We start from the raw sequence: 25332 nt of genomic DNA on the forward strand, positions 1-25332 counted from the left end.
ATTTTTCGCTCCGATTTCGAACCCTGATACGAATGGAATGAAATACTTTTTATATCGAAGTAAAGTACTGTTTGAAGCAAAAATAAATGCATATATTTTTGGTCAAAACAAAGTCACGTTTCGTTTACGCTTGCTCCATATTACATAACTTATCGTATCTTTTCATAGAATGCTCTATTCTTCGATCAAATAGTCGGTCATCTGTTCCGAATAAATGTCGTAAATAAGTATGACGTAGACTACACAGTTTTCGCAAGTATTTATTCAGAAAAGTCAGAACACTGGAATTGCCCGCGGCAGTTTTCTAGAGCGCGCTATCGCTACTCGATAAGGTTAACGTTCCAGCGACCTTTTTAGCTCATAGAGCTGCGGTGAATTACTGAATAAATTATCTTCCCATCAAAAAAGAAGGGAAGCAGAAAATGAAGCTTCTACCAATTCTAACAGTCGCAGCAAGAAAAAGCTCAAGAGAACCAGATCCACGAAGCGAGTCTTATCCAAGAGATTTGGCGCAATTTAGACAGGAAGAAAAGAGAGAGCAATTTAGAGCGCTCATTAGCGGTGATTTACAATGTATTCCAGAGGTACTCTTAAAATCTTTTTTTTTCTCCTGAAACCCCTGTGACACCCTTATTCAATTTTTTATCTCTGAGTTGCACTAAAAAATCGCATTTTTTATCGAAAATTCACTAAAAATATTCATTAAAATCAATTTCTTTGCAAAAAATTTTAACTCAAAATATGGGTGTCACTATGATAACCCTCGATAAATACTAGAAACCGTTTACTGTCAGAATGCAATGATAAAAAATCAATTAACTGCTCAAGTTTCCACTTAGATTTTTGCTTCCCCGTCATTTTTTACATTCATCCTTGCTTCTTGGACTCCAAAACAAGCTCTTACCATTCTGCTGTTTAGGAAAACCGTATAATCGGGGGTCAGTTCGCTGGTGCTCTAACGTGGCGTTGGCACGCATTCCTGCCCCAACTTTTCTGCGGTGCAACGGTTCTTGATTCCCGGACAGTTCTCACTGCTGGGCACTGCTGTTACAAATTCGAGGGGCAGTACAGTACTGGAGATTTGGTCGACAGATACGATGTTGAAGTGGGAATGGTTAATTTGAACGATTTGCCAGGAGATAATCCGGGAAATGCGCACAGAAAACTTTATCGAGCGCAGAGATTTGTCAGACATCCGGACTACAGGGAGGATTCGGAATCGGCGGAGAACGATGTTTGCTTGATTTTCACGAGAAAACCAATCAGGTAAAAAGCCCCCTGATTAAGGCCGAATTGAACTTTTCGACTCCAATCGATTCAAATCAATTTTTAAAAAGGAAGCGATAAGAAAAAAAAACTTTATAAAACTACCGCTCTCTTTACTAAAAACTCTCCCGGTATCGCGATGTAAATCCTCTATCTAATAATTATCTTGTCCCCTTCGGTGAGATAATTGCCGTAGAGAGCGCAGTTGACTTAGACGTATTGAATTTTCACGATTTCAAATCTGGCCCGAGCTGACGTTTTCGAAATTTATTACATTAGAGGGTTACCGTATTCTGAAATTCCGCTTCAGCATGAATAACGGCGTTGCTCCCGCCTGTCTACCAGACGACGGAATTCCCGATCCAGATGTCGACCTATCCGCTGAAGCTCCACCAGTCTGTTTCACCGCTGGTTTCGGAAAATACGATTACAATGTCCAACAACTTTCAAGCAAATTGAAGGAGATGAAGGCGAACATCTACGATGTTGACCAGTGCAATGAGAAGTTCGAGGATGTCTGGGGATACGGCATCCGAGAAGAGAGCGAAATCTGCGCAGGAGACATTTCTGGCACAAATTCCACTTGCTCTGGTGATTCAGGAAAGGGATGAAAACATCTGTGCTGAAAAAAATTGTTTCCGCCCGGGCTCGAACCGGGGACCTTTCGCGTGTTAGGCGAACGTGATAACCACTACACTACGGAAACGTTCCATCCCTTTTCAGGTTCTTCCCTCATCTGCATTGAAAATGACATGCCCGTGATTCGCGGTGTCACGAGTTGGGGAGTAGACGGTTGTCGACGAGCAGGCTTCCCGGGCGTCTTTGCTCGAACGAGCAACTTCCTTGATTGGATTAAAGACGAGCAGCGGAAATTCAAGATGGAAGCGAATGGGCAAGACATTTGCGACGAGGGCTTAGCGAGCGACTGCTACAATGGCTGCGTCAAGAGCCACATTCCTAACTGGGGATCGAATGGAATTATGGGAACTCCGATCAAGGGAGGAAGCTGGGAGTGCACCGAGGGGGCCAACACTTGCAGCTACATCTGCGACGAGGGCAGTCAAGATACAGGAATCACGACGAGATGCGATGGTGGAGAATGGAGGGTTCCAAATGTAACTTCGATTAAAGAAACTTCAGCGTTTAAAAATATTTTTAGAATAGGCAATTGAAATATGGAGACTGCCGCCGATGCAATCGTCGAGACTGGGATTTCGAAGTCAAAGAAATCGAGAAAAAAACTGATCTCAAGTTTGTCTGCAATCTTTCTGACAACACAGAAGTCGAATGCACGATTTGGTGCCCGACAAAAGCGACTGGGTACAAATTGAACTGCGATAGAAAAATTCGACTCAGTGATGATTCCTGGAGCAGGAACAATTGGAATCCCGAGGACTTGTGGACAGACGAAGAAGGACTAAAGATCAAGTAAGTGGATAAGGGCGCCGTCGGCGAGGGGAGATAATTGTGTTTTGGGATACATATGGAAATGCTGATGATGCGGATTTCGACGACTTCTATCAACAACCCTAATCGTTTTCTCTAGTTGCGACGATGACTCATTCCCCGCTCCTCCGGGAGAGCCAGAAGTACCAACGGGCCCGGACGGCCCATCGGGACCAGATGGACCTGAAGAACCTAAAAACCCTTGTGGTCCAGTCCCTCACCCGACAGTTGGTGGAGAATGGATCTGCGGAGAAGAAAATGGCCGTGAAACATGCCACCATACCTGTCCTGGCGGAATCAGAGTAAAACCCAAAGCAAGTTTGCTTTTTTCATCATTTTCTTTTCTAGACGGACATTGTCACTACTTGCATGGAAAGTGGCTGGAGTGGAGTGAGCAAAGGCGTGATAAAAAAAGCATCGTGCGAAAAATGCGTCTTGAGCGATCTTCTAGCGGATCATCCTACTGATGGAGAATGGGATTGCACGAATGATGGAACTAGCGTTGTTTGCTCCTTGGATTGCTCAAATACAGAACACAGGTATTTTCCAGCCAAAACGAATGAGAACTCTTATCCTAATTCTCAGTCCCGAGGATGTCTCAAAATTCGTCTGCGAGCGAAAAAAGGGAAAAACAATCCTCATCGGTGCCCAAAGATGCGATGCTCCTCCAGTTGTTCTTCCTGAATGCGATGTTGCCTCTTTAGAGGAATATTTGAAGGGTAAATACCCCGACTACGTGTTCGACGAAGGTATGTTCCCTGAACTGTTTTGAAAACTGAAATTATTTTCAAGCCGACTGGAATCTTTCAAAACTCGACTCAAGCGGCAAAATCGCCCACAATTGCGCGAAAAACAAGGGCAAATGCAAAGTCAAGAAAGGAAAGGTCTCCTGGAATGTCAAAGTCAAGGGCGATCTCAGCTGTGCATAAATTTTCTTTCCTGTTTTTATACTTTGTGAATTTTTTTGGTGAAATAAACAACGACTCGTTGAAGCAGGGTTAGTTTATTTGCTCGTCATGCAGAAGTAAGAAATAAAGAAAATAAAAACATATAAGCGCTGATTTTTCCCAATGATGATGTTTTATCCGAACATTGCTTGTCGGTATCGAGCAGAACCTCCGTCAATGGCTCGGAGTCGTCGACCAGTGTAAGCGTTGAATGCTCGACCGCCCATTCCGGTGGCGAAATTTCCGTCACCAGCGCGTTTTTCCACTGAAGGAAAGGTTGGTTGAGAAGATAAAACGGGGAATAATTGCTAGATTTATGATTTTTAGAACTTTAAGGGGGAGTTCGACGAGAATAAGAATTTTTGGAACAAATTTCCCAAAAAACCCGATTGTGTAAGTATATTTCGACTTCTCGGTTGGGAAAAGAAGGGTATTAAGAATCTATCGGCAAAGAGTTTCGCGAGTCTTCGCAGAAATTTCGTGCACTTCTTTACCAAAAGTGTCCGAAAAAATCAGAAAATTGCCAAAATGGCAATTTGGGGTCCACTTTGAGACAAGTTTTCGACCATTTTTTCTGGTCAAAATTTTTTCTTCTTTTCGCCGATAGATTATTTCAACCTTTTTCTTTTCACCCGAAAAGTCCAAATTTTTCCAGCCAATCAGGTTTTCTCGGAATTTTGTTCCAAAAAGTCCCGATTCTCGTCGACCCCCTCCCCTTAATTTCTAGAAACCCCCCTTAAAAAGCTTACTTGGTTCATCGTAGTCGTAGAATTGAGCAGAAGCCATGGTTCCGAAAAGAGCGATGATCGAAGAAAACTTCATTTTTTGGTCGATTTTTCTTTTTCAAGTCGATTATGATTTGGAAGAAAATTGTCCTCCTTTTATACCGACCAATTATCATACAAACGGCAAAGCGAAATCAACCGTCAAATGCTGATGAATTTCATGACTTGTCAGGATTTCGATGAATTTCTAATTAAAACTAATCAAATACGGAATAATTAACCACACCAAACGGTCTCAAGAAGCAAGAATCGTGAAATCATAACAAGCTTCAAACAAAATTTTCCATGTACACCCGCTTGATCATAAAAAAATTGAGCAAAATCTAAAATAAACAGTTGCCCAAAGAAAGTGTTTAACAAAAAATTGGAAGTGGTACTAATGTTTGTAAGCGCGACAAGCTCGTCGCGGGTATAAAATGAAGGGAACGAAAGGGTCAGTTATCAGATTTGTCAGAGAGAGAAAGAGATAACAGTAAATGAAGGTATGATTTTTTTCGAAGATTTTTGATAATTTTTTTCTTAGCTCGCTTTTCCCTTATTCTCAGCTGCTCTTGCCCTTGGAACAATAAGTTCAGAAGACACCTCTCAAATCACCGAAGAAACTCGAATCTGGACTCCAGATACAACCGCTCGAATCGAATTCAATCTCGTCGAAGGTGCCCTCACCGAATCTTGGTCGATCCCAGTCGATGGGGAGGGAAACTACTTGCCGAACCAGTACTACCGAGTTTACGTCACAGCTCCAGAAGGCTACTCAATCCGCGCTCGAATCGCTGACAACGTCGACATCGAGGATGCCGGACTTGGCGGTGTGTGTGATCAAGACGCTGCGATTTTCTACAACGGTCCCGATGGAAATTTCGAGCTTGCCCGCCTCTGCGGCGCGATTGCGAACCCCATGGATGTTGTTGGGACCAGATCCGACATGACACTCGTTTTCAAGTCGAACGAAAATGTGATCGTCAAAACTGGAATGAGCGTTACTTTCACAGCGTTTTCGGAGCCGCCAAATAATCTCGCTTGGAACTCGGTTCAGAACGCGTTTGAGGATATCAAGAGCTTGGTGTTTGATGGACATGATCATAAAAGAGATCATATTCAAGATCGAAAGGTAAGATCAACGCCATTTATTCGCTGACGAATAATTTGATCTCTAGGCGAAGCACTTCCAAAACATCTTCTCCCGCTTCACCTGGATGGGCGAGCACAACAAAATGCCCGGCGATTGCTCTGTAATGGCGGACGTAGGAGAAGAAGCAGACTTTGTACCCCCAGTCGTCGATGAAAATGCACCATGTGATACGATTGCAAATTTTGTTGCCGCTCTTAGAAGCTTCCACTACACCTATGTCTGCATGGACGGAATCGACACCAGCGTCAATAAACGAATGATTCCAGCGAAGACCAAGGCAATGCTCAAGAGGCAAGAAGATTTTCTTACCAATCAGAAGTTTCATGCGATGGGCTGCCTTTTGGCGCCATAAAATTCTTTTCTTCTCTTTTTCAAGTCATTTTTTGTACACAATTTTTCAAATAAAATTCCCCGATAAATCATAAATTCAAAAGAAAAATCGCAGTTTTACATGACAAGAGATGGTAAAAAACGCCTGCCCTGTCGTAACTTCTATCTCTTTCGCTATTTATTCACGTGCTAGAACTTGAAAAACAGAGTCCATTTCGAGCTCGAGTCGTTCTAAGTGCGACGCATGAGCGACGGACATCTTTTTCTTTAGCCGCTGCATTTCGTGGCCTTGCAGTTTGTTCTTTTTGTCCACGCTCATTCGTCTCTAGAATCATTTCTTCGATGGAAAAAGCTTCTTTCAAGAGGCAAACCTGAGTCAAAGGTCGTCCAGGGAGCATTTTATCGTCGAGTTCGTCAAGTCGTTCCGCGACGAATCGCTTTTTGACTTCTAGAATTCCGCAGCGATTCTAGAACTCTCAAAAGAGACGAAAAATATTTCCAGAGCTACCTTATTGCCATAAAAATAGGTTCGTATTTTACTGTCACAAGCTCGTTTTTCCGCATTATTTCTAGAAAAGGCGAATTTCTCGGTTTTGCTTGTCGCTTCGCTGCGCCGCCATAGTTTCAGTCCTAGAGAGAAATTCTAGATAACTGCTTAGATTCTAGATAAGAGTCTTTTAATTAAGTTTTTCTGGGAAAAAAGGCTTTTTAATTTTATCGAAGGGATGCCCTTAATGGAAATCTGTTTTAGATGTACCTGAATCCATGGTTTCTTGCAAAATCTCTAGAAAATCGACTCGAAAAAAATGGATAATCCGAAAAAACGTGATTTTTATTACACAATTTTTGATGGACTGTAGGTGCGGCGTCGAAGTGCGAGGCTTTATTCAAGCGGCGATTAGATTGTTGACTTTGTGGAATAGAGGACCCCAAGTGGGAAAGCAGGAACAAGCTCGATAAATGCCTTCAGAGCAAATACACGCTCAACAATTTTACCACTTCGACCTGTCAACTAAACAACTTTTTCAATTGACGCGCGGCGAAATCAGTTTCTCATGCTTTTTTATCGCAAATCTTATTTTCTCATGAAGCTTTCTTTTACAAATAACATTGGTTCGTCAGTTGATAAGGAGTGGTAGGATAGTCACAGTAAGTCGGTAGCGGCCCCTTAGTTTCTAAAGGAGAATCTTCCTCTCGGTCATCTTGAAGCAGAATCAGATAGACGATGAAAAGACTGGCGATGGATTGACCCCAGCCAAGGTACAGACAGAGTCTAAAAAGGAAGATGTTACAGAAAAAAATCGTCAAGCTCGTCTTACCCGAAATCGAATTCCATATCTCCATGTCCATGTTCTTTCAGGACGAAAAGCGCGTACCAGCTGCAGACGACGCAGATCATAACGCCACTCATGAAAATGAAGATCGCGCTCGTCTGAAAAAGATCTGTTCTGAGTCAATTCATTCTTGGACTTACCGATTTCCAGACGAGTTTTTTGCAGTTGTTATCTTCATAAATTCTCGTCGTGCTCATCCCCATGAAGCCGAAACACATGCCAAGAAAGATGAAGATCGAGCTCAAAACTGCCAGTCCTCGCATGACGAGATAGGTCATTTCCATGTCAAGAATACTGTCCTCGAGGTAGAAGCAAGAATATGAAACGGGAGAGCCGACAATGCATTCCCAAAATAATCCTCGTTGTTTGTCACTGTCTCCAACCAAAGATGCACTTTTTCGGATTAATAAATTGTAAAAACAGAGGAAAAGAGAGACAGATCTAAATCCGATCCTGAGCTCCGCATTAAAATCGGCAAATCGTGGGGTGATGATTATGTAGACTGAGTTCACAAGAAGACCCATTTCAAGAAGAAGGATAATCGGCTGATACGGATTCGGAGGATTTCGGTATACTTTTTCGTACTCCATGTTGCTTTTTTTTTTCTGAAGGGAAATATTTGCAACAAAAAAATATGAAAAAAAAATTTTTTTGAGAAACTTTTACATTTTTTTTTTGTTAAAAATTTTGATAAAATTACCTTTGTCACAGTTTTTTGGCGATAAAAATTGCAAATAAGTGTAATTTCTCTTTGTTGATTTCAATTCTTTTGCCTCCCTCTCTTATTCGTTTTTCTTTCTGCAAACTTATTTTTTCAAGCTCTTCTGGGCTAACCTTTGCGATTGCACTTTGGAACAAAGGAGGAGTGGAAATGAAACGGCGCGAAAATAAAGAGTGATCCGGCGGCGCCCCCTGCCGCTCCGGCGAATCAATACAACCATTCTCATCCTTTCTCGACAAATCCCAGCTTAATTGATCCTTTATTCGATTTTGCATAAATTCTAAAGCGATCGTTTTCTCACATTTGGTCACGACTTTTCGGATGATCCCCGGACCCCCCAGAAAGGGCTGTCACTAGAATGAATCATCAATAAAATCACTAGAAACCTCCTTGAACTTCAGGAAGTCAGGACCGTGAAATCATCTTTTCCATAAAAAATCTCTAATCCGCTGATTCGCAGACAAAGCGTTGCAAATTTGATATATAGATGAATTTTAAAATGTCATATTCAATATCAAAAAGCTCTCAAGAAAGAGGGAGGGCCAGTTTTCTTTTGTGATTGGAAGATATATTCGAACACGAAGAAAATAAAGAAATTAAGAGAGAAAAAAAGATGAAGCTCTTTACGATGATATCTGCCTCTCAAGCTGGTAAGATTCAAAAATTTGATGAAAAATTTGAAAAAAATTTAACACCTTGCTATACCCTTAAGAATAGCTGACCCTCATCTCTAGCTCTGACGTCATACAAAGCCGCAGATGGCGTTGTCCGAGACATCACCGAGGGCTGCCCTCAAATGTGGCCTCACAACAAGGATTTGAACACAAACATCCCTGCTTGGTACCGTCAGTGCCCTCCCCTTGACTTGTGCTACCCCAACGCAGCGTACAACCGATTCGATTCGCCAAATGCTAGATGCAAGGATTCAAGCGGAAATAAGGTCAACTTAGAGTCCTGCTGCTCGGATGGCCACAATAAGTTTTCGACTTGCTACAGGAAGATGTTTGAAAAAAACCCTTTTTTTAATAAGAAGGGTTTATTTTTCAATCTCTTGTGAGCGCCTGTGCTGCTGGCTTTGCTTCGAATCTTGATGGAAAAGACAAAGTTGAGTACATTTGCAGATGCAATCAAAACAAAGGCTGTTTCTGGCAACTCCAAGGAAATGGACTCAATGATTTGACATGCAATGAGTGCAATGGTGTCCGAAGAATCGACTGGAATACATCCGGAAAGAAGCAGGCCGACTTTTTGGGCATGAAGGAATCGCTTCAAATTTTCACCGATTTTCCCCGAGAAGTAATTTTTGAAGCTAGAAAATAGGTGCCCAAGGCGTGGATGGAAAGATCTTGTCCGCTGGTTGGATTCACAAAGATGTCGAAAACACCAACGATTACTTCATTTTGATTTCTCTTCAAGGAATTCAGCTCCAGGCGGAAAACGTCATGGTCTGGAACTACGATCTCGAGGGAGTTTACTCGGAAGGATTCGGCGCGAATCAGTGGTATACTTTTGCCAACACGATTATTGTTTTGAAGCCAAATGCTGATTCACCACAGGTTTGCAAAATTGATTTTCCGAGAAAGAAGTAATGAAACTTTTCAGGGGCCATTTACAACTGGAGAAGTCACAAACATCCTGATTGGACTTGAAAACATCAACGACTCTATGTGGACTCAGGTACATTGAGATAATCCGGAGAACCGGATATGATCTTATTTTCAGGACAATATCGACAATAAAATCGTCGAATATTTTGTCGGTTACGTATCTGGTTCTGCTTTCCAAGGCGTCCCTTATGTTTTTGACTGCATCAACTCGCACTTTGGTTCTGACCCGAGAAACAATGATCAATCTCTTACTGATTTTCTTCCAACTACTCTCTGAGCAAATAAATGATGGAAAAAGAAATAAAGGAAGTTATGCTTTTCAAATTTATTTCAAGATCAAGGATAAAAATTTTTCGCTAAAAACTTAAATTATGAAGGCAAATCAGTAAGATAAATTGCTACAAATAAAGGAAAATCGGAACATGGGGATAATAAGATTTGATCAGAAAGAAGAGTGGTCTTCAAAAATTTTGATGACTTCGTTCATTTCAAATTGTTTTCGGCAGCTTGGGCAGATTTTCGGATTCAGCTGGCTCAAGCATTGGTAGCAGAAAGAATGCCCGCATTTCGAAATGCAAGACTGACGATGAAGATTTTTATCGAAGGCGCAGAAGCAGACTTTGCAAGAAAAGTCATCAGCTTCTTCTGAAAAATAAATAAGTCATAAAAGTTGGGATTATTGCCATGGTTTGATGAAAGTTGCGTTTTTTCTTGAAGTTTTTTCTTTCTTTCAGCCAGAGATTTCAGATCTTTTTCAATGTCAGCTTCTTGTTTTATCAAATCTTTCTCTTGCTGCTGAAGACTTTTGATTGTCTCGACGACATCAGCCCTCGTTATTTTCAAAGAGTTCAGCTTCTCAGTTTTCGTTTTCTCTTCTTCGATTATTTTGTTGTAATTTTGTCTCACTGACTGCAATTCGTGCTCTTTTAATTTGAGTTTTTGCTCAAAATCATCATGAAGATTAGTAGCTGAAGGATCTGATTTTCGGTCAATCTGTTGAGATCTACTTTTTTCGCTGCAATTTTGGTAATGATGGAAAAACTGGTTAAATGAAAGTCGCGCATTGCAACTCTTATAGAAACACTTGAATGACACCAGGGCCAGAGTAGCTTTTTTATTTCTGCATCGACATGATGCGTAATGTTTCAAGAGCGGTGTATGTGATGGACCACAAACACTGCAATAGTATTTAAAGTCTTTCATGCAGCCAAAATAATAAACATCTTCAGAAAAAACGCTAGAATACTTGATTATTTTCTTAAAAAACGAAGTTTCTTACGCGCAAATTGTACAAGCCCTCATTAACTCTCCTTCCAACAGAAAACTTGATGGAATTCGTCGTCTTTCAAAATCAAAATCGCCTGCCGGTCCTGGCATTCTCTTTGCACTGTGAAAAAAAGAGGTCCAGAGCGCGAAAATTTAAACTTATTAAAACGCAGAAATAGTTTGCTCAAGCAAGCTCAGACTCAAACAAAACCATATTTATTTTTCACAGAAAATGTTGCAGATTTATTTTTCCGTCAAACCTTGTTGGCAAAAAAATCTTCGATTTCCTGTCTCACCCGATCCATTTCTTTCTTCGCCTCTTTCATAGCTTCAACAGCAGCCGGTGATCTTTGTTGAAAAAGCTCCTGAATAGTGCACGGATTTTCATTTGCAGAATCCGAAGAATACGAGGGAGAAAACTGATCTTCATGAAAAGATTTATCAGTTTTATACTAAAAGGAATGGTTCAAAATATTTTCTCTTTTCAGCTCATTTTCCTCTTTGAACCAAGAAAAAGAGGCTTTCAAGTCCGCTTCCTAATCGGTTCCTCCGATTCTCCAGAAACCACCTATCCCCATCGCTTCAGAGAAAACTACATCATCGGCGAATTTGAAGATCGCACTGTGAAAAAAAGAGGTCCAGAGCGCGAAAATTTAAACTTATTAAAACGCAGAAATAGTTTGCTCAAGCAAGCTCAGACTCAAACAAAACCATATTTATTTTTCACAGAAAATGTTGCAGATTTATTTTTCTGTCAAACCTTGTTGGCAAAAAAATCTTCGATTTCCTGTCTCACCCGATCCATTTCTTTCTTCGCCTCTTTCATAGCTTCAACAGCAGCCGGTGATCTTTGTTGAAAAAGCTCCTGAATAGTGCACGGATTTTCATTTGCAGAATCCGAAGAATCGATCTAAAAACTTCTTTTGCACCTAAAACAAATAAGAAAATAGTCACCTGTGAAACTGATTTCTGAACGATTCCCCAATGTTCCTTCACCTTTCCCATCCAATCTTTCGCCCCAGCCTGATCTTTGATTTCTAGCGCCAGGGCTTCAATCAATTGTGAAACTTGCCCAGTCTTGAAGACAAAACTCGCGAAGGAGTCTCCATAAGTTTTATCAGAAACAAGATCAATAAGCTCTCCCATCAAATCTGTTGCATCTTCAAGTTTCGACTAAAAATAATATTCAAAAAGGATGAAAAAGAGTCTTTTTACCATCATGAAAAGTCTATTTATTTTAAAAGTATATCTCGAGTGCATAAATTGAGGAGTCTCGTTGCTTAGTTTTTTTTTACTCAGGAAATGATCTCACTCATTTATACTGAAATATCGAAAAATGCAAAAGAAAGAAAAGCAATTTCCGATTTTTTTTAATGAAATTTTTTTTAAAAATTATGAACAATAAGGGTATCACAACCTTAAGTTCCATTTCAGACATGAAGAAAACAGTTTTCATTTTGAAAAATCAACTAATTCGAGAAGAGGGTTCCCTTTTTCTTGGGTTGACCCCACTCAATAATGCAAATGTAGAAGTAAAACGAAGTTAAAGTTGAAATGGATAATCCCGTTTTCCTTCACTCGACAAAGCAAAAAGCCCCGCGGCGGGCCTTATTGGGCTGACTAATTTTTTATCACCAACATCTCGTTTTTTTTCATTCTCAGCTGCGTTTTTCCCACCATCTTGAAGATTTTTTTAAGAAAACGCAAGATTATTGTAAAATAAAAGAGATTTTTCAAGAGTTATTTTTAAAATTTCCCTGCTCCAATAAATTTTTGAACAAGTCGAGAAAATTTAAGAGGCTGTTAAAATTGAATAAAAAGAGAGAAAAAAAAATTCAAAATTTGCCGCAGAAATAGAGAGCTAAGACAAGTGTTGGTATAATCCTTGAAACAAAGAAGCGACCTTTTCGGCTGGCGCAAGAAGATGAGGAAAAGCGCATTTTACGAGAGAGAAAAATGTTCAATTTAAAAGGTTTGTTTTACGGAAAGAATAATTTTTGCCTCTCCACCTCTCATCGTGCATTTGACCGCGAGAGTCAAATATTTGTTTTCGAATTTTTTTTTTGAGAAAATTTTCTTATTTTCTAACTTATTCAATTTTGCAAAGAAGAAATTAAAAATTCAACTCAAATTGAGTCGAATTTCGATTTTAAGTCAATAATCGGCGAAATCATTATTATTTTTTTATTTCCGTCGAGAAAAAAAATCAAGATGTAATCGCTTTTTTCTCTTTTTCAAGAAGAAAATTGAAAATTTAAGAAATGAGAAAATACAATACGAAGAAAAATCGAAGTCTTCTGATTGCACTTTTCACATCATTCTTCCTCGTTCATTTTTCTGTTAATGTCTTCAAGGTAAGTCTCCTCTACCATTTCCGGAAATCATATTAACTCAGGTCCATTGCTACACAGGAACAGATTCGTTTGGCTGCCCGCAATATGGTGTTCCAGAGAAATTTATGGAGCTGTGGAAGGGAGAAAAGAAGAATATCCTCAAATCATATACTTGTCCGCCACATGGAATGGATACTATTCTCGTGACAACAACGAGGGAGAAAACTGATCTTCATGAAAAGATTTATCAGTTTTATACTAAAAGGAATGGTTCAAAATATTTTCTCTTTTCAGCTCATTTTCCTCTTTGAACCAAGAAAAAGAGGCTTTCAAGTCCGCTTCCTAATCGGTTCCTCCGATTCTCCAGAAACCACCTATCCCCATCGCTTCAGAGAAAACTACATCATCGGCGAATTTGAAGATCGGTACGAAAATCTTCACTTCAAAACCTTTTCCGCATATCAGTTCGTGTTCTTCTGCTATCTTCAAAACGCCAATATCATCTTTTTGGATGATGATACATTTTTCGATCCTTTTGAGAAGATTGCCTATGCGCCGATAACTTGTGGTCATCAAAGGTAAACTCTTCATCAAATAAACCAATCAAATGCCGCTATTGGTTTTATAAGCCAATCAGAGTCCACTTTTGGCTCTGGCTCTCGCCAGCCAATCAGAGACCGCTATGAGCCGTGGCTCTTGTCAGCCAATCAAAACCCCTCATTCCCCTCACTTCTAGATTCAAATCCGAAACGACCTGGAAAAAGCCATTCGGTAAATACCACCTCTCCAACGAAGTCTGGCCCGACGACTATCGCTATCCCACTTACTGTGGCGGTCCTTGTACAATCGTTTCCGCAGCTACGGCGGAAAAACTCTACCACGTCGCCAGTGAGATTGAACTTGCTGACTTCAATGTAAGCCCTTCTTTCCCTTCCCTTCTATTCTTCCTCTAGATGGAGGATGTTCTCTTTACAGGAGTCTACAGGTCATTCGCCAACATTCCCGAGCCAGCTGAAAATCGAAAACTCTGCCAACATTATTCAGGCGATTATAATGCTCTTATCAGTAAATATGATTCTTACCTGAATATTTAATAAAATTCAAACTTTTCTTCAATAAAATTCGAAACAAAATTTTTTTTAATAATTGTTTTATTTATAAAGAAAAGATATATTTACAGTAAAAAGACAGAACGACAGTATTTCATAATATTCGTTTTGAATTTCAGATTACTGTCCTTTCAAATCTAGCATCGAGCAAAGTCGCTTTCCGCTGAAATAACCACTTTCAGGCACTTTTTTTAGACACAGGTTATTTTCAACAGAAAGGTAGAAAAAAGAATCACAAAAGGAGAAAAGACCAAAATTTCTCTTCAATCCCATTTTGAGCATCACGTGAGACAAAAATTAAGAAAAGGGATGAGGGAAATTTAAAAGTCTTGAAGACATTTTATCACAATTTTGAACAAGTTTTTTACAATAAAATTAAATAAAATTTAAATATAAAGCCTAATAAAGCTTTTTGATTGGTTGCTGGACTTGAGGGCGATTTCTTATTGGCAGAAGACGTGGAATCGCTTGGGCCACCATTTTCCCTTTTTCGGGTTGCAGGTGATTTTATCATGAGTTGGCTTAAAATTTTAATGAATAAAAATTAAAATAATTATTAGAAAAAAAATTTTTTGATAAAAATTCAATGAAAAAAAAGCTCGAAAATTCCATCGAAAATTTTTTTTTTGAGAAAGAGTACCTTGAGATCGTCGTTTGGGCAGAAAAAGTAGCATTCCATTCCCTCGCAAAAATAATCCACTGGATCGGACGTTCTAATAGGCATATATCCACATGTCTCCTCAGCTTCTGATCCAACGTGTCGCATCGCTAAAATATCAAATCAAAAACATAGATAACCCGCCCCAGCTGGTTCAAAACTCAAAAATTGAACATGCTTCCAAAAACCGCAAAATGAACACGACTCTTCTAACTCTCTTTCTATTGCGTCATTTGAAATTCTCCTTGATTTTACCTTGGGAATTTTGCTTCACGACGCATTTGACTTTTGCCTTCTTTGGCATTGTCTTCTTTTTCTTTCCTTGGACCCTGCAGGAGATCTTGTCGAGAGTGGGCCTCATGTTTTCATCAATGCACTATGAGAAAAGTGAGGAAATAAGAACGAGATGAAAATTTACCGAAAGCTGGCAGACATCATTTTTGCAGTCGACAGACAGAGCTGATGTATCAAGTCGGAATTTTTTGACGATGTTTCCACATTGCGTCATCGCATTTCCTAAAGAAATCTCATTTAAAAAATCCTCTTTTTTATTTGCTCTTCTTACCAGAATTTAGTTCTGCAGCAACATCAGGAGAAGGATTCGAGTTGAAGCCCCCGGAAGAGCTTTGAACTGGTGGCTCGCTTGGTTCATCTCCGATACAGTGGATCGTTTTCTTGGAAAAGATGTGAGAAAGGAGATGAGGAGTGGTGGAGTACCTTGACTTTCTTTGGCGCGAATTTTCTTTTCTTCAAATTGCAAATAGCTTTGGCGAAAGAAGGTCTCATTCCATCCGGGCACTTGAAATCACATTGGCTGCTGTGGCAAGAGACGAGGACGTTTTTCGCGATTTTGAAGCCTTTCTTAGTCGGATCGCCTGAGAGCAAAAATGGTAAGGGGAGAGATAGAAATGGTGGTCTTACCGCATCGGGGGTGAATGGTGCTGGTTCCAGATGGAATTGTTGGCTTGGGAGATTTTGGTGGAGCTTCTGTTGCTGGGGGATTGTTTTGGAGTTCTGCGAAAGTTTGGTCGTTTGGATTGACGGTTTTTCGGATCTGAGACTGTTAAAAATTTTCCGGAAGAGAGAACTTACCCAGTCGATGTATGAGGAAGTTCTAGTGTAAACGCCATAGAGTCCAACACGCGCACAACCGATTCCCCAAGAAACGACTCCTCGAAGAACTGGCTGGTCGTTTTCGACGCAGATCATTGGTCCGCCGGAATCGCCCTGGCAGGCGTCGATTCCTCCTTCAGCATAGCCGGCACACATCATTTCGTCTTCATGGACTTTGTTTCGGGCATAGGCGGCATCGCAGACTTTATTTGGGATAATTGGTACCTAGAGAAAGGGTTAACAAAAATTAAAAGCAATGAAAAATTGACAATTTTCGACCAAATTTTTGGTCAAATTTTGGACAAATCAAATTTTAGAAAAGAAAATTTTCGCATTCTGTCGATTTGAGCCTATTTTTATTTTTTTTTTAATAATTTTCATAAAAAATTAAATTCCGAAAAATTGGTCAAGTTCAAAATGAGATTACAAGAATTAAATTTTTTTTTGTCAAAAGGGAAATTGTTCTTGAAGAGTCAAAACCGAAATCGACAAATTCGGAAAATCAGATAAGATGATGTTTGCGTAATGTGAGCGATGTCCGTCTGCGGTCGGCCTATTTCTAACCCTTATTTTAACAAAGGTGAAAATTGTGAAATTTCAAAGTGAACCTGTGTCTCTTGGAGGATTCGAGCCGTTCCTTCCGTCTCTCCAACCCGTCCCCAACCGGCGACATAGCAAAGTGGTCCTTCGCCCAATTTCACCTGATCGATTCGAGAGTTCTTTTCGGGCAGGCAGACTGGCTGGGCGTGCACTAGAATTTCACATTAGTTTATTTTCCAAGATTAACAAATCGATGTCTTTGTTTGAAGCTCAAGATTGTCATTTTTCTAATAATTGGGTTTTCCGCCAATCAGGATGCTTCCCGCGCATTTCAAAAAGAGATTTTGGGGTCAAATATTTGAAAGTGATATTGACAATTTTGGAAAGGAAAATTTTTGGAAAAAACTTTCTGAAAATTATGAATTAAAAAATCCTTACTGTTAAATTCAATCGGCTTCTTCAACTTGAGCAAGCAGATGTCGTTGAGTAGAGTCGCCGGGACGAACTTAGGGTGGATGACCACTTTATCCACTTGAATTGTTTCTGCATTTTTGTCGATGCCAGCCCGGTCATACTCAGAAACGGTGACGTCCAGAAATCTCAAGTTGGACACTCGGCAGCTGAATAAAAAAACCCTTAGAAATCATCTTTTTGGAGAAAACTCACCAGTGGGCGGCAGTCATAATCCAGCTCGGACTAACGATTGATCCTCCGCAACCAATTCTAATTTTCACGATAAACGGCCATGCTTCTCGCTGAGCATCGTATCCTCCAACGATTCTCGAGTCGACGACTCCTCTCACCAACGGATTGTTGCACCTTAGTGGCTGTGGCATTCGATTTCCCAGGTCCAAGTCATCAACACTGAGGCCAGGCTCGGCAAAGTTTCGATCGACAGTTTCAGCGCCAAAAGTGTCTCGTCCTCCTTGATATTGACTGCTTGGTCGACGGGCTTGGAGGCCAGTGAAATTTGACGGAGGAGTTATTTTGACGTAGCCGAGGCTTTTTTCCAAGTAGTTTGACGCTAGAATTTATTCATATTATTTTCGATTCTGTAAATTCGACTCGAATTCTAGAGCAAATTATTTGGAATCATTTTCATAATTCTCGACTTCATTTTTGATTGGCCAATATCAAAAAGAATCGGATTTTATTGGATAAAAATTTCATTTATAATTTTCAATTTCGAAATAATAAAAAAAAATTGATCATACCAGCATGCGACAAAGTCAAAAAAGGCAGCAAAAGCTTCATTTCTTTCTCTCTCTTTTTATCCTTTCTCGTTGATTGGATTTTTTGATTCCTTCAGTAGTCGAAATTAAAAATTACTTCTTGAATGCAAGAATTGCAAGTTGAAAGAAATTCTTGATGATTAGAGCACCCGCCGAGAAACCGGGAGATACGGCGCGCCGGACATAGAGGGCGCTAATGAGCGATACGGCGCCGATTTCATGATTTGACGAGGAAGAAAGGTGAGATAAGTGTGGTTTTATCGTTGTTTCAAACAGCTTGTTTATATTCGCGTTTCCATTTCTTATCATATCTTTCTATTCAGTCAATGACAAGTATATTTTTCTGGCAAAATTGACAAATAAAGAGGCCTTTTCCAAAATAAACGATAGTTTCTAAGGTTTTGTTTAATTGAAAAATCAGGGATGGCGTCAAGATCCGACAAAAAAATTCGGCAAATTTTGCGTGGGCGGCTCCTCGGCTTCTGATTAGCCGGGAAGCCTTGTTCAGGCTTCTGATTGGATGGAAATTTACATGCAAATTTGTCAGGATTTTTTGTGGGCTCCCCAAAATTATGATTCTCTTGAAACAAGAGTCTTGATCACAGCAACTAGAATGATCGGAGCTCCAGAAGGATCGAGTCACGTTGATAAGTATCCACGAAAAAAGGACAGCGCTTGGCGAGACTCTAAACCAATTGACCTTGACGACACTATTTTTCTAGAGCTATCTCGACCTTTAGTTCGTGTACTCACACAAAGTCGCTCAAAGCGGCTCAGCGAAATGCCGCCTCAGAATCGATTCACTTTCTACTTCCGAAATATCCCCATCCACGAGATACTATTTTGGCTTCAAAGGTTTCTAGAGCGCCGCGAGATTAGAACATCCGACTAAAAGTTCATCCCAGTTACTTCGCACCATCATAAAGTAAAAGAAATGCTGTTGATAAAGATTTATTTTGAATTTTAATTTCATTTTTTATTGAAAGGACAGTTGTTAGGAAGAAACTCAGAGAGGCCATAAGCGGTCAAACGCGGCCATAAGCGGCCTTGAGCGGCCATAAGCGGCTATGAGCGGCCATAAGCGGCAGTAAGCGGCCATCAGCGGCCATAAGCGGGTATAAGCGGCAATAAGCGGCCATAAGCGGCAAAAAGCGATCACTAAGAGCTACTAAGAGGCTTTGAAACATATGGAAATCAAATTATAAAATTTCAAATAAAAACATTTCGACATTTTTATCAGAAAATAATTTTGATGAAGACTTTTCGAAGAGATCGTTGGAGAATTCTTTTCTGCCTTCAGGGCAATTTTGCACCGCCAATTTAAGTGTAGCGCCAAATTGCCAGTACCGCGTTTCCAACATAAAAAAGAAGCAGAGAATGCAGCTGGACGAATTTATCGTTTACGACTTTATCAACTACCTTGGCAGTGGCTTGTTCTTCCTTATCATTGCTTATCACTATGTGATGGCAGCACCTGCTGACGAGCCCAAGCGGGACTAGAGTCATTCATTTCCTTCGAAAAAATAAAGAACGAAAACGGAATTATTTTGATTTTGATTTATTAAAAAAAAGCTAAAAAGGAGCAGGAGGTATTTGTGTACTCAAGTATTTTGGCACATGAACAGTAATTTGACGTTTCTCAGTCAAATTTTCTTAAAAAAGACTTGGAAAAAGGTTCAATCTAGAATTTGTCAGGAAGGCAGGTTCCTGGAAGCTTCGTTTGGCCATTCGGGCAGCATTCGAACTTGTGGATTTGGTAAGGATGTCGCTAAAAATACTCGTTTGTTTACTTTATTCATGAAAATAACTTACCTTGATTCCGTTTCCGCAGCACTGAGTTTCTGAGAAGACCTTCGATTTCTCCCGTCGTCCAGATTGACCTTCACTCTTTGCCTCTTCAATTTGTCGTTCAGACATGTTTCCGAGACATTGGCTTTGTCGATCGAAACCTCCGGAAATATGGTTGGCTAGAAATAATCATCAAGAAAGGAAAAGGAAAAAGGAGGATGACCTTGAGACCATTTATCAGCGACTTTGACGAATTGAGTCATGAACTCGATCTCCAATCGGCAAACCGTTCCCTCGCAGGTATCTTCTGGGTCAGCTAGAATTTCGATTACAAGCCGATTCGTATTGAGGATTCTGATAAAAAGAGTACTTACTGCAAAAAGGGACCCCTCGCTTGTCGAGTTTGTAGTTGTACGGAATGGTCGAGTCGCATTTGGACTCTGGAAAGTCCTTTTTGAGACAGTTGTATGATCGGAAAATATCGTGGCAGAGCGAGTCAACTTCATCGACAGGGGAGCCTTTTCCGAGCCAGTTTCCATCTGGCGAATGCATCTGTTAAAATTGATAGAAAACTTGTTCCGTGAAGAATTCAAGAAAATAAGATTTGAGCGTTAAAATTACGGGTATCATCATGTAAATCATTCTTTTCGAATCTTCAATTTTCGATGAAGGAATGCTCTTTTTACCAATTTCCTGAGAAGGTAAGCAGAAGCAGCCATAGTTCAAAAGCATATCCTCCCCATCGCTAGCGCTTTGTCTCGGTTTTCTGAAGTCAACTCCTTTCTTCTTTTCCATTCGGAACTCGATCAATTCTCGAAGAATCTTCTGGTTGATGGTCGATCCCTCGCTGAGAATCGCCCTGAGTTGTCCATCAGTCATCAGTTCTCCGTGAAGAATGGCCTTGCCAGCTTCTTGTTTGTACTTAAAAATGTCATCTTTGATTTTTTCGTTCTCGCCGGTGTACGACTCGAACTTTGGAACAAGGCCTTGGATTTCCGCGATGAAGTGATGGGTTTTTCTTGCGAAGGCATCTCCGACGAGCAAAATATTTAACAGTTTCATTTTTTCTCTGTGTTTTTTGTTGTTTTGATGAATTCAAAATGTGAATGATCTGGATTCCACGGAGCTCGGTTTTATAGCGAAGCAAGAACATATGCTCAATGAAACATGAATTGCTGATAAGGAACATGCGCATCACGCTCACGAGAATCGCGTGTTCCTGCCAATGTGCTGGATTTTTCAATTTACCAAGACTTGTGTTAGGCAAAATAAAGTGTTTTGAAATTGGTTATGCATTTTCACACAAATTTACGAAAGATATTTCTAAGATTGGTATTGTCATACAAACTTGCTATTTTTACTAAAAGTAAAAAGCTCTTTCCGCAGAAATTGAAGAATAAATATGGTTTCTTGAAAAAATCCATCATTTGTTATATAATTTCTTATCTTTAATATTTTCAATTAATCAATGAAAATACAGGCGACTCTTTTCTAAAAATGGTTAAATTTATCAAAAAGGGGTAAGAACAAATAGAAAAAATGATGGTACAACTCAAGCAAACTTAAGAGAAAAATTGTCTTGAACCAAAAATGGTTGTTATTTGGAAAAGACGTCGAAATCAACCACGGTTATCAAAAGCTTGACGTCAACGTTTTCTTTTTGGAACGGGAGCCAACATCTAGCTCACAACCATCGAGTAAACATAAGTTTTATCTCTCACGCTGCTGCATCCAAGCATCTGTTCAACATCAAATCCGAGTTGTCCGTTTTAATTCGTCAACAAGGCAGTTTTCGATTAACAAAAATTTTTTCCGGCAAATAATCAATAATCTGTCTTTATTATTCAAAAGCTACAGTCAGATAAAAACTCACTTGACATATGCATACTTTTTTCGATTTGCTGTAACAAGTCGGTGGCGAAAAAATTCAAGAAAGCGATTCCATTTTTGGTTTTCATCGCCCTTCTTTAAAAATCATCTGAAAAGCCTACAACCGGTTGTATCTTACATTTTGCTGTTGACGCGAAGCTTCTGGTTGTTTATACCCATATTTCTTCATATAAATTCCTCCTGGCTCGGACGTCCAAGCGCTAGAAAAGGTTAAGAAAAAAAGCACTGGAAAAAATCTCATCCTTTCTGTTCTGAATTTTCTTGAAGAAAAATATATATATAGTCGAGTGTCAAACCGAGCTCTTTAAATAGAGCAAACACTGTGCATAATCAATATTTCTGCAGCAGCTCAACTCAGCAGATTCATGAACGTCTAATTGTCGAATTATTCAAATGTCAATTCAGTTTACAGGGCAAAAAAGGGGAGTCTCAATACATTGTCAAAGATGATAAAAATTGATTTTTTCCAAACAATGAGCTGGGAAAAAACGAAAAAATACAACAATTTTGACCAAATTTTGGACCAAAATTCTTGTTGAATTTAAGACCGATTAGATTTCCGCGCTCGGTCGGTATTACCGACTCGGTAATCCAATCAGATTTTAGAAAATTTTTTTTTAATTATTTAAGACTTTTTCAACAACAATAAGAGTTTCCTCACTGATGTTAAAAAATGAAACCCTTACCCTAACCCAACCCAAACCTAACCCTAAAAATTCTTCTGATAGACTTTAAGTATCCTGTTACCACGGCAGAACAATCAACAACTGTCATAGAAACGTATTTACTCGGAAAACCAATAATGGCATTTTGTGTCAACAGAACTTCGCAAGAATAACAAACTAATCGCTTCTCACTGTGTGCTTTTGTACTCGGAGACAATTGGAATCAGAACAACTTCTCTTTTCTTTTTTTGTTCGCAGCGGGTCCAAATATCTGATCCAGTTCTCGATTCTCCTATTCAAATCTTTCATTCAATTCAATTTGCAGAGATCATAGAAAGAAAGAAATGAGATGGTAGCTTACGGGGGAGAAAACACTTGGATTAGACCTGGAGAGCTTTTGGACGAGTACAGAGTTGGACAATATGAAACAAGATTGAGGTAGGTTAGGGTTAGGGTTAGAGTAAGGAGGTTAGGGTTAATTTTGTGGGATGGTGTCACGAATCGACAAAGAAATCTCGAAAAATTTAGCGTGGGCGGCTACTAGGCTGCATATTGGCCATCACGCCGAGTTCAGGCTTCTGATTGGTTGAAAATTTTCACGCAAAATTTGTCGATTCCTGACACCTCCCCTGTTTTTGATCCTTTTTTTAGTGCGAAAAATGTCGAAAACTCATTTCGCCAACTCTTTGGTTTCCCAAAAATCCTCGGCTCTTTCAAAAAAGAAGCACTTCTAGAGCTCAAAAGACGAGAAAATGTTCTGTCAACCTTGGCAAATCAGACGACCCTGGCGAGGGAAACGGTCGGACTCATTACCAATTGGTAACCCATTACCAATTGTGGTAACCCATTACCAATTTTGGTAATGCATTACCAAATTCGTCAAAAAAGTGTCGATTTTTTCATTCGAAGAGCGAGTGTGCGCTCCGCGCCTGTATAATAGAAAATTTGTGGGGTGTTTTATTCATTAACTTGGCGAAAAAATTAAAATAAATTAATAATCGACAACCGAAAATTGGTAATGGGTTACCAAAAATTTGGTAATGAGTCCGACCGTTCCCGCCTGGCGACTGGAACGAAATCTCTGAGTGTTTCTGAATGCAAATCTTTATTTCAGGAACAAAATTTCAAAAAAAAAAAAATTCAAAAAAATAAAAAAAATATTTTTGAAATTTTCAAAAAGACTTTCCGAGGAGCCCTCTTTTCCGAAACCTGGTGGGAAGGATATCTCCTAAAAAGAAGAGCGCCCCTTGGAGATTTTACTTTTGAAGAAGTCGAAATCGAGCTCTGCAGTCGGCTCTTTCCGATCATTCTCGACAGGGGCAATCCTATCGAGTTGGGTCTCTCTTCATCTAAAAAATTAAAGAGAAGCAATTCGCTTCTCAGCAGGGGGAGAACTCTCTTTTCAAGGTAGAACTCACCGGATCAGGTTGAGACCCTTTTTAGACCTTTCTAAAAAGAGATTACTGCCCAAACGCGAACGATCGAGAAATGGACGCCGATCGAGTATTTGGAGGTTTCGAAAATTTTCTCTTTTATTTTCATGATTCTGATTTTATTAAATTTCTGATTGACATGATTCTATTATAGGGATACTTCGCTGGCTATGGGACGATTTCTCGGAAGTCGACGGGGTTCCTGGTACGTGATTGTACCTTCCTATTTTTCGAGTCGAAATTTTTGGCCGAAAAAAATTGTCTCGAAAATTGATTTTCGACGAAATTTTTTCGGGCTAAAAATTGACAGCAAAAAATTCTTCATTTAAAATTAAGAATTTTTTTTCATGATTGCTCATTATTTTCAGGGCGCCCTCTAGAAGCAGATCTCGATCAAAGGATGAGCTCTTTTACATTTCCGAAAATGAAAACGACAACGAAAAGACAAAACGACTCAAGCGAGAAATGCGAGGAGCCCAAGATGATCTCAATCGACTACCAGTCCTTGAAGAAGTGACTGAAGAAGCAGAAAATGATGATGAAGTCGACAAGGAGCTAGTTGATCAGGCGAAGAAAATGATTGAAGTTTTGAATGAAAAGAAGAATTTGAGAGCTGCGATCAGCAAAAAGGAAATCAGTAAGGGACAGCCCAGAGTCGGCGCTGACTGAGAATTCTAGAGGAGCTTGAGGAAGTACTCGAGCGAATTGAGAAGAAGGGATGGGTAAGAAGACTTCAAGAAGATTACAATGAGGGTCAAAAGCTTCTCGCGCGACTGAGGACTTATGAAAAAATGAGACATGAAATCATGGCGCTTACTCAGGAATTTTGGCTAAAATCAAGGAAAAATATATGTCTACCAAATTTTGAGCCATAAACAGCCGACCATTTCCGAAATCCGCTCATACCAATACCCACCGAAGCAAGTCGAAAGTGTCATGCGAGCAACTTACATTCTTCTCGGAGAAAAACCGGCTGATATTTCGTAAGGACCATTGAAAATTTGTATTTCTCAATCAAATTCTAGTGACTGGAGAGCGTTGCAGGCCCTGATCGGTAAATTGGGCGCGAAATCTTTGAAAAATCGCGCGACAAAGTTCGATTTTGATAGTTTGCCGAAAGAACGCGCGCAAAAAGCTCATGTAAGGATTTTTTCGGAAGTATCATTTAATAATATTCAACAGAAACTGATAAAAAGCATGAACGTCGACGAAGTTCGGGATGTTTCAAATGGAGCTGCGACTTTCTTTGTTTGGGTATTTTTTTATTTCGCTTCGAAATTCCTTAAAAACTTTCTTTCAGAGCCAAGCTGCGATCGAACCGCATCTCGACTGATTTATCTTTGTTTTTTCGAAAAAAAAATAAATTTTATTTTTGTATTTCTATTATTTAAGTTTTTGGCGCTCTTTTTGGCAGAGAAAGATTTCACGTGCCATACGCTGTTATAATTTGAGAGCACGCGATACCGACAAGTGATCTAAATCTAATTCAACAAAGTTGAAGCTCCTTGTTCTTGCGGTAGGCGAAATATTTAATTTTTGATTTACCAGCTTTCACCTATAAAATCAAGCTATCCGCTTTTTCAAACAATCAGAATTTCAAAAAAGCGAGATAGATTATGAAGTTTTTCAAGATTTTGTTTCTCGTTGGAATCGCTTTTGGATACGAATTCTCAGAGAAATACGGAAATCTCGATGAATGTAGGTCTTTTTGATTGATTCCGAAGAGTATTTTCTAGC

The 25332-nt window shown here is 39.7% G+C and overlaps 12 protein-coding genes, 1 long non-coding RNA gene and 1 other non-coding gene across 14 annotated transcripts; 7 read left to right on the forward strand and 7 right to left on the reverse strand.

Moving 5' to 3' along the window:
• Window positions 1-233: 233 nt before the first annotated feature.
• LOC145711013 (serine protease 48-like) lies at window positions 234-1892 on the forward strand. Its single transcript, XM_081788728.1, has 3 exons — window positions 234-584; window positions 920-1266; window positions 1577-1892. Exons 1-3 carry the CDS (start codon window positions 423-425, stop codon window positions 1875-1877), a joined length of 810 nt encoding a protein of 269 aa, XP_081644854.1. The 5' UTR covers window positions 234-422; the 3' UTR covers window positions 1878-1892.
• Window positions 1893-1899: 7 nt separating this feature from the next.
• Window positions 1900-1972, reverse strand: TRNAV-AAC (transfer RNA valine (anticodon AAC)). Its single transcript has one exon. It is a non-coding gene; the product is annotated as a tRNA-Val (tRNA).
• A 7-nt stretch (window positions 1973-1979) lies between these two features.
• On the forward strand, window positions 1980-3704 carry LOC145711012 (uncharacterized). The gene is made up of 6 exons (XM_081788727.1): window positions 1980-2381; window positions 2426-2694; window positions 2813-3014; window positions 3061-3251; window positions 3298-3461; window positions 3505-3704. Exons 1-6 carry the CDS (start codon window positions 2019-2021, stop codon window positions 3639-3641), a joined length of 1326 nt encoding a protein of 441 aa, XP_081644853.1. The 5' UTR covers window positions 1980-2018; the 3' UTR covers window positions 3642-3704.
• Window positions 3700-4543, reverse strand: LOC145711014 (uncharacterized). The gene is made up of 2 exons (XR_014135114.1): window positions 4409-4543; window positions 3700-3924 (listed from the first exon to the last, which is right to left on the reverse strand). It is a non-coding gene; the product is annotated as an uncharacterized LOC145711014 (long non-coding RNA).
• A 354-nt stretch (window positions 4544-4897) lies between these two features.
• LOC145710896 (uncharacterized) lies at window positions 4898-6015 on the forward strand. Its single transcript, XM_081788607.1, has 3 exons — window positions 4898-4926; window positions 4968-5555; window positions 5602-6015. Exons 1-3 carry the CDS (start codon window positions 4921-4923, stop codon window positions 5926-5928), a joined length of 921 nt encoding a protein of 306 aa, XP_081644733.1. The 5' UTR covers window positions 4898-4920; the 3' UTR covers window positions 5929-6015.
• A 59-nt stretch (window positions 6016-6074) lies between these two features.
• LOC145707444 (uncharacterized) lies at window positions 6075-6755 on the reverse strand. Its single transcript, XM_081784973.1, has 4 exons — window positions 6664-6755; window positions 6415-6536; window positions 6278-6373; window positions 6075-6231 (listed from the first exon to the last, which is right to left on the reverse strand). The coding sequence occupies exons 1-4, from the start codon at window positions 6671-6673 to the stop codon at window positions 6085-6087; spliced, it is 375 nt and encodes a 124-aa protein (XP_081641099.1). The 5' UTR covers window positions 6674-6755; the 3' UTR covers window positions 6075-6084.
• A 2-nt stretch (window positions 6756-6757) lies between these two features.
• LOC145707434 (uncharacterized) lies at window positions 6758-8079 on the reverse strand. Its single transcript, XM_081784962.1, has 4 exons — window positions 7941-8079; window positions 7381-7845; window positions 7226-7338; window positions 6758-7179 (listed from the first exon to the last, which is right to left on the reverse strand). The coding sequence occupies exons 2-4, from the start codon at window positions 7828-7830 to the stop codon at window positions 7005-7007; spliced, it is 738 nt and encodes a 245-aa protein (XP_081641088.1). The 5' UTR covers window positions 7831-7845; window positions 7941-8079; the 3' UTR covers window positions 6758-7004.
• A 427-nt stretch (window positions 8080-8506) lies between these two features.
• LOC145699690 (uncharacterized) lies at window positions 8507-9233 on the forward strand. The gene is made up of 2 exons (XM_081776963.1): window positions 8507-8611; window positions 8696-9233. Exons 1-2 carry the CDS (start codon window positions 8575-8577, stop codon window positions 9016-9018), a joined length of 360 nt encoding a protein of 119 aa, XP_081633089.1. The 5' UTR covers window positions 8507-8574; the 3' UTR covers window positions 9019-9233.
• A 32-nt stretch (window positions 9234-9265) lies between these two features.
• LOC145699701 (uncharacterized) lies at window positions 9266-9859 on the forward strand. The gene is made up of 3 exons (XM_081776971.1): window positions 9266-9517; window positions 9564-9638; window positions 9684-9859. The coding sequence occupies exons 1-3, from the start codon at window positions 9404-9406 to the stop codon at window positions 9843-9845; spliced, it is 351 nt and encodes a 116-aa protein (XP_081633097.1). The 5' UTR covers window positions 9266-9403; the 3' UTR covers window positions 9846-9859.
• Window positions 9860-11577: 1718 nt separating this feature from the next.
• LOC145695337 (uncharacterized) lies at window positions 11578-12000 on the reverse strand. Its single transcript, XM_081772334.1, has 2 exons — window positions 11789-12000; window positions 11578-11744 (listed from the first exon to the last, which is right to left on the reverse strand). Exons 1-2 carry the CDS (start codon window positions 11978-11980, stop codon window positions 11589-11591), a joined length of 348 nt encoding a protein of 115 aa, XP_081628460.1. The 5' UTR covers window positions 11981-12000; the 3' UTR covers window positions 11578-11588.
• A 554-nt stretch (window positions 12001-12554) lies between these two features.
• LOC145710363 (uncharacterized) lies at window positions 12555-14301 on the forward strand. The gene is made up of 5 exons (XM_081788104.1): window positions 12555-12806; window positions 13094-13188; window positions 13230-13745; window positions 13904-14081; window positions 14121-14301. Exons 3-5 carry the CDS (start codon window positions 13402-13404, stop codon window positions 14259-14261), a joined length of 663 nt encoding a protein of 220 aa, XP_081644230.1. The 5' UTR covers window positions 12555-12806; window positions 13094-13188; window positions 13230-13401; the 3' UTR covers window positions 14262-14301.
• A 10-nt stretch (window positions 14302-14311) lies between these two features.
• LOC145710352 (serine protease 56-like) lies at window positions 14312-17943 on the reverse strand. The gene is made up of 12 exons (XM_081788092.1): window positions 17802-17943; window positions 17254-17611; window positions 17026-17207; window positions 16656-16798; window positions 16027-16272; window positions 15856-15988; window positions 15652-15809; window positions 15500-15608; window positions 15353-15450; window positions 15190-15310; window positions 14917-15044; window positions 14312-14797 (listed from the first exon to the last, which is right to left on the reverse strand). The coding sequence occupies exons 1-12, from the start codon at window positions 17839-17841 to the stop codon at window positions 14720-14722; spliced, it is 1794 nt and encodes a 597-aa protein (XP_081644218.1). The 5' UTR covers window positions 17842-17943; the 3' UTR covers window positions 14312-14719.
• Window positions 17944-19399: 1456 nt separating this feature from the next.
• LOC145707806 (uncharacterized) lies at window positions 19400-20195 on the reverse strand. Its single transcript, XM_081785386.1, has 4 exons — window positions 19982-20195; window positions 19831-19923; window positions 19632-19786; window positions 19400-19587 (listed from the first exon to the last, which is right to left on the reverse strand). Exons 1-4 carry the CDS (start codon window positions 20157-20159, stop codon window positions 19501-19503), a joined length of 513 nt encoding a protein of 170 aa, XP_081641512.1. The 5' UTR covers window positions 20160-20195; the 3' UTR covers window positions 19400-19500.
• Window positions 20196-23346: 3151 nt separating this feature from the next.
• Window positions 23347-24970, forward strand: LOC145703900 (uncharacterized). Its single transcript, XM_081781302.1, has 9 exons — window positions 23347-23492; window positions 23605-23675; window positions 23750-23800; window positions 23964-24232; window positions 24274-24413; window positions 24472-24578; window positions 24621-24735; window positions 24778-24849; window positions 24896-24970. The coding sequence occupies exons 3-9, from the start codon at window positions 23766-23768 to the stop codon at window positions 24926-24928; spliced, it is 771 nt and encodes a 256-aa protein (XP_081637428.1). The 5' UTR covers window positions 23347-23492; window positions 23605-23675; window positions 23750-23765; the 3' UTR covers window positions 24929-24970.
• Window positions 24971-25332: the final 362 nt, after the last annotated feature.

This window comes from Oikopleura dioica, chromosome 1 (genome assembly GCF_907165135.1).
Source record: "Oikopleura dioica chromosome 1, OKI2018_I68_1.0, whole genome shotgun sequence".
Classification (NCBI taxonomy): domain Eukaryota; kingdom Metazoa; phylum Chordata; class Appendicularia; order Copelata; family Oikopleuridae; genus Oikopleura; species Oikopleura dioica.